General features: G+C 44.7%; 1 protein-coding gene across 2 annotated transcripts in view; it reads right to left on the bottom strand.

Moving 5' to 3' along the window:
- Nucleotides 1-12,428, bottom strand: part of KLF7 (KLF transcription factor 7) — a 64,072-nt gene that overhangs the window by 28,624 nt on the left and 23,020 nt on the right. For both annotated transcript variants that reach the window (XR_010610664.1, XM_065670103.1), the window contains exon 2: nucleotides 4,968-5,580. Coding sequence is in view for 1 of the 2 variants with exons in the window: in XM_065670103.1 (XP_065526175.1) it covers nucleotides 4,968-5,580 (613 nt within the window). In the remaining variant the exon portion in view is untranslated. The remainder of the gene's footprint in view (nucleotides 1-4,967; nucleotides 5,581-12,428) is intronic.

The raw sequence follows: 12,428 nt of genomic DNA, 5'->3' as shown, positions 1-12,428 counted from the left end.
TCAGCTGCTGCCATGGGACCTTCAGCATCCTCTGTGTCCCTGCGCGTCCCTCTGTGTCCCCTTGCTGGGTTGCAGCCCTGCACAGAGCTGGAGACTCACTACAAAGCGGTGGGTCTCTGTACAACACATAAATGGCTTTCATTTCTCCTGTGCTATATTGTTCTCCCAAATGCTTTTCCATAAGTCATTATTCAGAATCTTGCATCCTGCAGAATTGGTGCTGTGCCTGGCTATTTGCTTTTTCTTTCTCTTCATTAACTTTCTGTTCACGAGTGCTACCACACTAACACGCTACAGCAATGCAGCTTCTCATTCATGTGGTATCACGGACACAGGTACTCTTTATTTTCTCTATTATTCCTTTACTTTGTATTAATCTTCTGTATCTATCACCCAGTCTACTCTCAATTTGGTCTTTTCCAATCATTTCCAAATTCTGGATGTTTCCTTTTCTTTCTCCAGCACTTTGGGAACGCTCTTCTCTGCTGTTTTAAATCCCATCTCAAAAACCTTCCTGTTCATTAACGCTCTTTCTAATCTCTTGTGTCTCTTCTCTTGTTCTTGCAAATGTAGTAATTTGTTTTCCTGCAGGGTGGATTTGTTTGTTTTAGTTACTCTCACCCGGCACTTTAGATCAAAGAACTATATAATTTAAAATAAGATGTCCTGACAATGTGAAACAAACTCCACTTAGATAAGTGCTATCTTAAGATCACATGTAGGCTCATAACATCTATTTATATGGGTATTTCCCAATTGTTTAGGCTTTAGAAACCTAAATATAGATGTGAGGTGCCCAACTGCTGCTTCTCAGACTTGGGCTTAGGTTGTAGCAGAACCTGGTTTTAGATAGATAAAGAAAAAACCCCAAAACCTTCTGATACTCATAAAATGCAAACCCCAGAGGAACCCCTAAAGGTCATTTTTCATCACTATCCTGAATCTTAAAGATTTTCTGGTCAGTTTATACCTGATGCTTTACCTCTGGCCTGAAAGCACCACACCATGTCATACCTTCTGTACATTACTGCAAGGAAGGCTGATACAGTTTTGTCAGGAGATCATAATCTCCTCCAGAGGTCTTTGATCTGGGAGCACAGCCACATCTCATGACTAATCTTCCCATAGTTCACAGGCCACATCACCCTTAGCCCAGACACTGGCCAGCAATATCCTGTTTTCTAATTTAGGAAGTACTGATGACTATACATGGGTTTGGGCTCATTCAAATTCCTTTCCTCTCCACTCCCCATTACATTAGCAATTCATCTCCATGCATGTGTGAAGGCTGGACCAAAATTTGTCTCTCAAAAGAAACAAATGTCATTGTTTGCACTGATGTCTGCTCCACCAATAACTGTGAGAGAATGTGCTAGGGTTGGATTACCGTGCCAGTCTTGGGTGCTCCTTCTTCAGATGTTTTTACCTCACCCTCACAATCTCAGTATGGTCTTTCTGAATCTACAGCTCACGTCTTCCTCCTGCTTACTGGCCCAGTCACTGCTCCTCCCCTGAGGGGCTTCTTTGCGGCTCTCCGACAGTCTGTCCCAGCACTGCTCTCAGCTCCTTTACAAGTCCTTTGCTTTAGATGCCCCAGCTTATTTTGAATTCAGTCAAATATTTTCATTTCCCTTTCCATCCAGACAATGTTTTTCCCTTTCCCTTCCAGATTAAATTCTCTTGCACACAGACGGTTGTTTTTCCCTCTCCAAAGGTCATCCAGAAGGTGGTTTCATAACCAGTTCAACCACTGATGGGCCTTACAGTGCTATCTTGATTCTCCTACAGATGAGATGCGGAAGAGTAATGTGAGGGATGCACCAAGTGCAATGTGGGGTCTGACTGCCTCTGGGCTCCCAGCGAAGTAAGGCCTTAAGAGACTGTCTCTGATCTAGCAAGCTGCTATCAGCCTGTACTGCCTCCAGCTCAGCCTGGCTCATCACGCAGCAGTGAGGAACACCAGCCAGCGTCTGTCTGGTCAGCCTTACATATGAGCAAAAGGAATGCAACCTCCTTCCGCCGCCTTCTGCCCCCCCGCTACCCAGCCCACGGTTTTTCTTGTTTTCATGCACTGCAGTAAATCTCTTTGATCCAGCAAGTGGCCTTTGCACGTGCAAGTTGGGTGACCAGCCCGCATCTGCCTCCCTGCCTGCAAACTCCACACTGAGAGCTCTTTGTCTGTCAGGGCACTCACACCCTTTTACACAGAGCCCACACTGGCAGACTGCTCTTGCATGACATACTAACAAACTACCAGCCAAAGGAAAATATCTCGCAATCATTTCAGACCCTCTGGCTCAGCCACTGACTAAGCCAAGTGGCTACTAGCCACTGGCACTGCTGGGTGCATTTGCAACCCACAGCACACTCAGCTCAGGCAGAAAAAAAACAAAGCACCGACAGAGAAAAGGGCTTCTTGTCCCTAGCCCTGAAGGAGTGCACGGGAAAGAAGGCAGCCCTGCCATTTATAATTTAGTCCTGAATTTCCTTAGTTATTCCTCTCTATCCCTCTCTTTTACCAGAGGCAGGAGGTCCCTGCGGGGGGACCCCTCTGCAGAGGTCAACATGAACAGATTTAATGTCTTGATTGCACCAGCTCTGATTTAAGGCATCCAACGGTCAGGGTTTTTTTTAAGGGAGCAGAGCACTTAAGCAGGATGAAGGAGTCAGAATGACTTTGTGCTCTGGACTCACATAAGCTAGTTAGTGAAGCCTATCACACCCCTCCCCTTAATTCACCTAGATTGCTCCCAAGATGTAAATGTTCAAAGGTACTTAGATGTTTTGCTCCACAGAGAAACATAGGAGCCAGGTGCCTACCTGCTCCCAGGTTCTGCAGCAGAGATGGATTTTAAAAACAAGGCTGCATCCAGTCCTCATCACAAAATGAAACCATGCTGTCTACACATGCTTTAACCATGAAAGCTAATGAAACCATGCTTTGTCTACATGGTTTAACTGGCAAGATCAGAGGGGTAGCTGACCCCACTAGGTGTGGTGCTGGGAGTGGGAGGTGTGGGCAAATACAGTCTCACCACCTGACATAGGTCTTCCCCACCTGACAGCAGAAGTGGATTTGCCTTTCTCACCACATTGAGCACTGCTGTGGATGGGCAGACACATACATGTCAATGGCACAATGTACAGTCTAAGGCTATTCAAAAGATGTATCACAGGGCCAGTGAGAAATATTTCTCATCATGGATTAACTATAAAACATAAGATTTCACAAAAAATTAAACCAGACCTAAAGCTGAGTTCAAAAGCATGGAAAATCTTGCAAAATTTGGACTCCAATGGATGGCAGTGTTGAAAGAGTAGCGGTTTATCCAAGTGCTCTCTCAGGGCTCCTTGTCCACATCCACACCTACTGGTGACAAAGCCAGAAAAACTCCACAAGTTCACCCTTCCCAGGTGAGCATGTCACATTTCTGACAAACTTCAGGAACAGCTGTGTAAGATCCAGCACTCACAGATAAGGGCTCTCTCTGAACAGATAAGGGCTCTCACACTCTAAATTTGTGCCTTTGTGGGAGCCTCGCTGCCTGCTGGAAGGCCTTTGCTGGGACATCCCCCCTAACAGCACTGGTAGGGACCAGCCTCACAGCAGCACTGGTGCTATGAGAAACCTCCTGACCATGCTCCTGCAGATTTTAAAATGACTGCACTACTTCCACTGGCTTTCAAATCACTGAATCACAAGTGAGGTCACTCCTGGCAAGGTGGCTATCCCCAGTAAAAGCACTAGAAAACCCATATAAAAATATCAAAACCAATGCTTTTTATGTCTTAATATGATTTATACTTCAGACTATGTAACTTTTACAGGACTGCCTAGTATTTGATGGATGCAGCTCTCTTAACAACCCACATATTTGTTTGATTTACTGCACTGGTCCAACATGTTATTTTCTACCTTGCAAGAACAACCTCGCTTCTAGGAGTCTGCCTGCATGATAAGGCTGTGAATTAAATGTGCAGTTATCGTAAGAGACCACACATTTTACAGTAAAATGGGGAAAACAGATTACAGCAATCCCTCTGGAAACAAGAATAATCACATGATAAGACAGTGCTAATGGGAATTTATCATCTCTCATCACATGTGAAGCTTAGAACAAAGCAGCAACACACACGAACTGCACAGCTATTACTGCCAATGAATACGAGCCGAAAAGCTACTGGGGACTACGAAGAAATGACAGAAGAGTGGGGATCCTGAACAGGCAAACCTAAGCCAATTCAGTGTGCTTCAAGAAGCTTACACAGTGGAGCTTATATGCAACATTAGTAAATATTATCCAAAACAGCAGCCTGACATATTTCTATACATTCTATTCCCTCTCCACCTACATTATTCCGTTCAAAGTCCGTGTCATTCTTTCATTTGTTCTCATTGTATCTTATCACCAGAGAAGCCCTAGATCATGAGTATTTCTAGGGTATGTGCATCTCCACACCTACACGTCTGCATCTACGCACATACTCTCTCATGCACACATTAATCCTAAACTGTGTATCTCAGATCCTAAGTACGTTTTTCTCTTTCCCCCACAAAAACAGGCAACAAAACCTGCCCACACTATTCTCCAGTTGAAGCAATTAACACTTGACTAAAATTAACATTTTTGAAGTTGTCTTAGGGAAGTGAGTGCCAAAAACCCAAACTGGCATGCCCACAGTTTTAACATGAACATCTACACCCCTTAGCTATCCTAAAATGACTGCATCAAGCCCCAAAAGACAATGAAATCCCAAGAGATTAATGGTAGGCATTGAACTCCTCTGTCCTACTGAATAATGGGTACATTTGCTGGCCTACCATATTATCCCACTGCCCTGTTTCATAGACAAAAGCCTGGACTTTCAGAAGAGATTTTTTTCTTCCTTTCTAAATGCGAATAAAAGGACATGGTTATGGTTAGGTGGCAGGAGGACAAGATGAGAGAAGCATCCTACATAAGTACCTGTATGAGTCCTCTGGTGAGCCTTTAAGTGGGAGCTCTTTGTATAAACCTTCCGGCACCCATTAAACTGACAGCGATGAACCCTCTTCTTGTTTTCTGGGGATGCTTCTGCCCCTGTACCAACATGCTCGCTGTCACTTTGCCCAGTTTTTATTGTCCCCGCGGTCGCTGTCACTACACCCACTTTCACAGAGCTGAGTGAAGTCTTCTTGGCCACCAGTTTCAACGTCACCGTGCCATCCACCGCTGAGAGAGTCTGTGAGGTTTTTACAAGGTGGCGGCTGAGCTCTGGGGAGGAAGGCGGTGTTAATGAGGTTACTGCATTGAGTTGGGCCTGGTTGACGGCTGTGTAGCCTTCTGTGGACGAGCTGCTGGACTGCAAACTGAGGCATGTCTCAGAGAGCAGCTTGTCCCGTGAGAGGATAATGTCCACGTTAGTGCTTTTGTCACACGTACTCGTCTCCACAGGTAAAAGGATGGGGTCCAGCCGTCGGATATTGTCCTCTGCATCTGGGTCTGAGGCGGCATGAAGGAAACAGTCCAAATCCTCACCAAAGGTCTCAGAGATCTTCCGCGGTTCAGTCTGAAGGTATCGCTCCAACTCCAGGCATGTCTGTAGGAGGGGAAGGGAGAGAAACCATGTTAGAGAGAGGTTACAGCACAGCTCCCACCTGAGGCCAAAGAACAATGTGGTCCAGAGTCATTTCAGAGAGAGCACTCATGCACACCAGCACCTTCTAGTGAGGGAGACATGAGGATTTGGCACTTGTTTGATACAAGATAGACTATGAGAATATCCACGTACGGTAGCAGATGTTATAGCAGGAGTGAAGATACAACAACCAGAAAGCACCCACTACATTTTCTGTAGTGAAAAGTCTGTACCTTGACCCATGGATACCAGGCCCTTCCCAGTTTTAAGTGTAATCTGGCCAACAGTCACTTCCATATGAAACTATCCTAAAGGCTGCATCACCCTGGCATGTACAAACAAAGTCACCTCTCCACAGAACTGCTTCCTCTTCCTTCACAAACATTAACTTTCACTCCAAATTTAACTCAGCGTAGTTGGCTGGAGCCCAGTCTGTTCCTAAACCAGCAAAATCCTGAAGCATGAAGCATTCCATTTTAAGATGGGAGACAGAGAAAACTTCCACTGACACCCCAGCTTGTTTAAAGGGCCTGAGACAAGGAAAGATGTGACACCAAAAAGGGACCTACTGTCAGTCTTAGAGGGTTTTTGGTACATCTGGTCAAATGGGGCTCACTGTGTACAGGACACAAGACTTGCACACAAACACACACACGCACCTTATTAAAAAGTAGGTGAAGTTGCAGTCAAGGAAGCTGCTACATGGTCCTGCATTTCCACCGCAGTGACTACCAGCAGGAGGACACGGTAAGCCTAACTTGAATGTACCTTATTATGAGGTGCCCCTAGCTAGCCCCAATAAAGTCTCCAGGCACTATCACACTGCCCAGTGTTCTCCGTAACTAACATTATAAACTTTTATTGCTTATAGAAAACCGTTTGCTATAGTTTCAGGAGCTTTTAATGGAGTTTATTAGTGCTATTTTTCATTTCTTGCTTCCTGAAAGGCTAGCTGGTTTAATATCACCACTGTGATTTTAGAGGACTTGAAGAAAGAGACATTCTAGCCAATACTTTTTTAGAAACCTCTAAGAACTACTCCTTGGAGAACACTTCTAGAGATATAAAGAAAGTGATTTTAGGCAAAAAATTTCAGCCTATGGGGGCTGGTGTCCCAACTACTTCCCAACCTTGAAAGTCCAGCATCTGATCAAGAGACAAAAGCTTCATATGACTGGAGGAGACAGAGACTCCTGCCTCCTGGGTGCAAAGGTCCCATCAACGCGAGTGTAAAGAGACCCCACTCACAGCTCTCTATGAGCTGTCAGATAATTCAAGATTATTACTTTCAGTGTACTCAGGAAGCAGCACTGCTGGTAGCAGATATTATGTGGTGGGATGACTTTCAGAGTTCACAACAGAATTTGCCAGTTATCTGTTGTTTCTTGTTAAAATAATAGCTGATTGTAGACCTGAGCTGTAGAGATGGACTTGGACAAAAAGAAATAGAACAGCGACATATCCAAGTGAGATGCACTATACTTTAGCATGTAGGTTATTTTCAGAGGCATGACACTGTGTGTACGATGTGTCTGCACACAGGCCTGGAGATGGGACACTTACCAGTTGGTACTTGCCTTAAGAAACCTTTCCATTTTCTTTTTAAAGTACATTTCTGGGATCATGAGGAATGGCTTTAGCTGAGGATCTGAACTCCCCCCAGATGAATCCTAACAGGTTTTGGGAGCAGCTTTCCAATGCATCCCACAGTCTTTCAGGAACAACCCCCACCACCAGGAAAGGCAATGCTTTTGAATTCCCCAAACATGTAATTTGGGCTGCTTGGCCCACTTAGCCTTCACCCAGTGAGGCAGAAACAGGTTTAGGGGCCTAATAATAAAAGGCTTCCAAAGGAAAGAGCAAGCATAATCACAAACTGGGGGTAGAAAGGGGGAGGGGGGAAGACAGGGACTCAAGGCTATTAAATCTGATGACAGTGACATGAAATTTCAATTGCTGTGGGATCAGAAAGCTGTGCGCTGGCTGCAGACTGCCCATGGAGGGGAGGCAAGCACGAGGTACTGCTCCTTTAAGGCATCACTACCCCATGACAACAATAGTGGGCCTGACAGTTTCTTCCAGCTTCACCATTAATTTTCCATAAAGAGCAGTTTGTCGATGAGCCCTTTTCAGCAAAGCCTGATGCTTCAGAAACCTGTAATTATTCCTGGCTCCCCCCTCCCGCAGCCATTGCACCTGTGCCATTTCAAGACACCAGCTGGTCATGTCTTGCCTTCTGCCTCTGAAATCCAAAACCAGTGGATCAAGCCCATCTCCCCATAGAGGGGGGAAAAAAACTCAAAGAAACAATATAATGCAGTCTTTCCCTCCTGCCCCCGCCTCAGCCTCTCCACCAAGTCAATAGGGAGGAAGAGCCTAGCAACACTGAGCCAGAAAAGCCCTTCACCTAATCTGCATGGCAGACAAAGCCCAGTGAGGGGTTACAGCCACAGCCCTTCTTTAACCCCCCACCAGGGCCCTACCTGCTGCTGCATTTGCCAGAGCAGGCAATTGATGGCAGAAACAAAGCATCTTTCCCCATATGCACTTCCCAGCTTCTGCCAAGTACCTCACGCGACCTTCCTGGCCCAAATCACCCAGGGAGTGCCCAAACCACCCTGGCAAGGCAATTTTTAGGCCAGCTAAGCCAAATCACTTGTCTTGAGCTCTGACCTGGAGAAACCGGTCAGGCTGACACCACCAAGGTCCCCACTCCAGCCCAGTGGACCATCAGGAGGGGCAGGAAGGTTCTTTGGTCTCCCTTCCCACAAAGTTCTTTGCCAGCAAGCTACATTTTGTGTGTGTGTGTGTTAGCAACAGGACATTGACCACTATCCACAGAGATATGAACCCAAACTGCTGGATTCAGATGACGGTGCACCCCTGTAGATCTCCTACTTCCAATAGCAGCCTTGTAGGAAAACGGTCCAAGGATACCTAAACAGGCGCGACCTGCTCTTGTTATGCCGTTGTCATAGTTCTGTTGGACGTCCAGTTTCTCCTTAACCACTCATGCAAGAGATGGGGAGCTTTGTGTAATGGATGTAATACATGTCACATGTGACATTAAGTCTGACTGTCCTTTGTTTGCTACACTGCAGGCAACTTAGTGGGCATTCAGCTTTCTTAACCAGTGCCTGTAGGACTTATAGCAATAAACACTACAGAAATTGCAATGTGAAGAGGAAGATGACTCCCTTCAGGAATAGAAGAAAAAGATCCGTAAGCCTGCTGTTTGCTGTCAAGCCAGTTTTGCAGGCCAGGGATAAAAAGTGACCCACTACTTCAACCCATCTGCCCTTATTAAGAAGGGTCATTCTCCTTGCACGTTGCTCCTCCATTTAGCCAGTTAAAAGATGATGATTCATGCCTGACGAATTACACAGTGTGATTTTGCGAGACCCCAGGTACTTGCAGGAAAGGATGGCAGTCTGGCACATGGACAATCCCAACATGGGATTTTTCAGTTTACACAAATGCAAAAAGGTTCGCTTTTCCAGCAGAGGCACATTGCCATAACCTGCAAGAAATGTGTGTTTCCTGCTACACACTGGTAACTTGTAACATCTCTTTGCTCCCCACATTAGACTATCATCTTAGTCCTCTGGGACACAGGTAGCAGCAGAATACATGCAAACTGCACACTATGACACTTCCACATGCAGCACTAAGTCCTTCAGACAGTAAAAGACAACCAGTGTAGTGCTGTCCTATGCCTGGTAAGGACCTACTTCTTGTTAGTCCTTTCAGAGACTGCAGTAGCATTGATCCAGGGAAATTCAGTGTTCAGTACATCTACCAATTCGGAAAGGTATGGCCACTAAATTACCTGGATTCCAAAGCTGATCAACTCGAAGTAAAGATTATTTATGAAACACACATTAAGAATGCTCACCACTATGAAACACAAGAGAAAACCAGTGTGTACTAGTAGAGATGCAATACACGTGTACCATTTTCAGTACAGATTAGCACTCACCTCATTTTCAGCCAGCAGAAATCAAGACAGTTTTGCTACTAGCCTCAACAACAACTGACTTTCCAATCCCTCCCTGATTTGCATATAGACTCTGTTTGGTTCAGATAACCTAAATTTTGGAGTGCTTGTCAGCTGTGCAGGTTAAAATGCAACTCAGAACATTCAAAATCCAAATATGATGGAGATGGAGCTCTAGCTTGGACCACCACTGTTATCAAAGTGTCAAGGCTCAAGGCAGTGTAGGGAATGACATGCCCATGGACCAGGGGCCTCTGGGTTTGGCATCTGGCTTCAGGTACAGACAGCTCTGGAAAACCTAATTCCAACTGATGACCCAAAAGGAACCCTCAGTTCCCAGGGTACAAATCTAAACTCGCTCCAGTGAATTGCACAGCACTGGTCTCAACTGGCAGCCATACGGAGTATCAGAATTTGACCCATATGTACATGCTCTTGAGAAACCATAAGTCACATCAGAAGCACCTGACTATGCTGAAGTCTTTACAGCACTCAAACTCTTGGGCATTTTGCACAGCTAAAGACAGGAAAATGTGGCAACAGTCCAGTCCAGTTCTGCCAAGTCAAAAGAAAGCCTAACACTTATAATGATTTGAGGACAGAAATTGTTGGATGTCCAGTTTCTCCTTAACCACTCATGCAAGAGATGGGGAGCTTTGTGTAATGGATGTAATACATGTCACATGTGACATTAAGTCTGACTGTCCTTTGTTTGCTACACTGCAGGCAACTTAGTGGGCATTCAGCTTTCAGAGGACAGAAAGTCAGGGAGACACCTTATCAACATGTTCCCTGGGTTCCTCTGCCTTATTGATGTTGAAATATTGTATAACATCTTGATTTTGAATTTTTCTTGCAGATCATGGGAAGTTCTTATCTGGAAGTCCTAGTTACTTCTAAGTGCCATTTTACTGCAGATATAATTGGACATCAAGCACTGATCCTGGAAGTTATCCAAAACCTAATTATGAAGTTGGATACTTAGATCAGGCTGTGACAGAGAATGAAAATGTTGAACGTGGTTGACAGCCAGGTCTGTTCTACTAGCTCTGTTTACAATACTTGAAAGGATTCTCTTTGCAGCATACTTTATGTGAGCAAATCAGAATTATACATGTAATAGTGAAGGTCAAATGCCAGCCTACACGATGACCCCACTGCTTTCCACTGGCATGTAAGAAAGAGGCCTCATCTCCACCTTCAAATAACTGTGAAAGTCTCAAGACTGCAAAGGAAGAGAAAGCACCTCAACCTGAATATAACCCAAACTAATTCTAAGGTCACTGTCACCGCAGTTTACTCAAGCTCAGAGCAAACAGCGGCACCAGGTCCAGTGCCTGGTGTCAGTATTTCACTCTTCAGCAGAAACGAAAAGCTTTGAGCTACAGTGGTACTTGCACTGCAAGCAGCCCTAAGTTAAGAGGAGTAAGAGATGTAAAGCTCACCTGCCTTCCCTGAAATGCCATGCTATTTTTGTCCTTAGCTCTAAAACAAGGTTTGAAAGATGCATCTTCTTCCCACTGCCAAAAGCCTTCATTACTTCCTGAACAACAACAAAACTCAATACTCTTGCCCATCTATTCCAACATTGTCATCTGTTCCCACCCAGCTGCCAAAACCCCCAGCTTTGCCTCTTGGCAACCTCTACTGGGCAGTTGCTAGTTGTCAAAAAGCTGCAGCACATCAGAAGCTTAACATTTGGGACAGCATAAAATAAACAGAATTTTAGTATTAAAATAAGTCGTTTTGCAAAATACACTTGGGAAAATGGGAAAACCACAGTCTCAAATGAATGAATAGCAAGGCAAAGTTTCAGGCAATGGCAAGCCATTTCTATTGCAAAGCATTTAAGACAAAACTAGTCATGTGCCAGCACATCTCGCTTACGTGCTAGTTCATTGGAAAAATATAAAAAAAAAGACAGCTAAAAGCACTTTTCAGGTACAACAATAAGACACGTAATGACAGCTAACTTGCTGTAAATATCTGCATGCATGTTCTTAATCCCTTGTACACATGAAGCAAATCAAGCTAACTGTATGCTCAACAAATAGGCTTTTGCCAAGAGCAAAAAGCAGGCACACACACAGTCAGCAAAGATCATCTGATAGGCAAAGACTTTTTTTCCTGTGGTAACTTCACCACATGCCTGAGCCATTAGGGTAGTCCTCTCCAACACTGGCTGAATGGGTCCCACCAGCAATGGGCACGTCTGTCAACTCTTGACTGCACTACGCAGAACTCGAGCCTCTGTTTGCACATTTCTTCAACATAATAATGACCTGTGCCCATTCTCCTCCTTGGTCTCAGCCCAAAGAATGAAGCTTTAAGGAAACGTATTTAGCCAAACCAGCCCATTCACTGCTATGCACGCACAAGAGTACCCTCAATGAACACTCTCCTACCATGACCCAGATGGCTTTCTCCTAGATGTTCTCCACAGTATTTTTCTTCAGAGCAATAAAAGATGCTAAAATCAGAAGCCTCAACCACATTTGGCAAAGATACATTTTAACTTCTGTAAAACTTCTGCAGATTTACTTAAAGGACAGAATCACTACCTTCACATACACACAAGCCGTTTTCCTGTTGCTGATGTGACCTGATGTAACTACGGTTACCAAAGACTCTGATCAGCCTCTAAAGCTCACAGGATCAAAACCAATTTTTCCGTAAACCATCGATTTTCACCGGGAAATGGGTGGTAAGACAAATGTCTCAAACACAAAATAAGTCTGAACCCGTAACTTTAACCAAGGAGTCAAAAATCAGGATCTGCTCCCAAACTTAGTGATATGAAATAGATCTTATC

This window comes from Lathamus discolor, chromosome 3 (genome assembly GCF_037157495.1).
Source record: "Lathamus discolor isolate bLatDis1 chromosome 3, bLatDis1.hap1, whole genome shotgun sequence".
NCBI lineage: Eukaryota > Metazoa > Chordata > Aves > Psittaciformes > Psittacidae > Lathamus > Lathamus discolor.
Note: the sequence above shows the minus strand (reverse complement) of the source record. Positions and strands in the feature narration are given on the sequence as shown.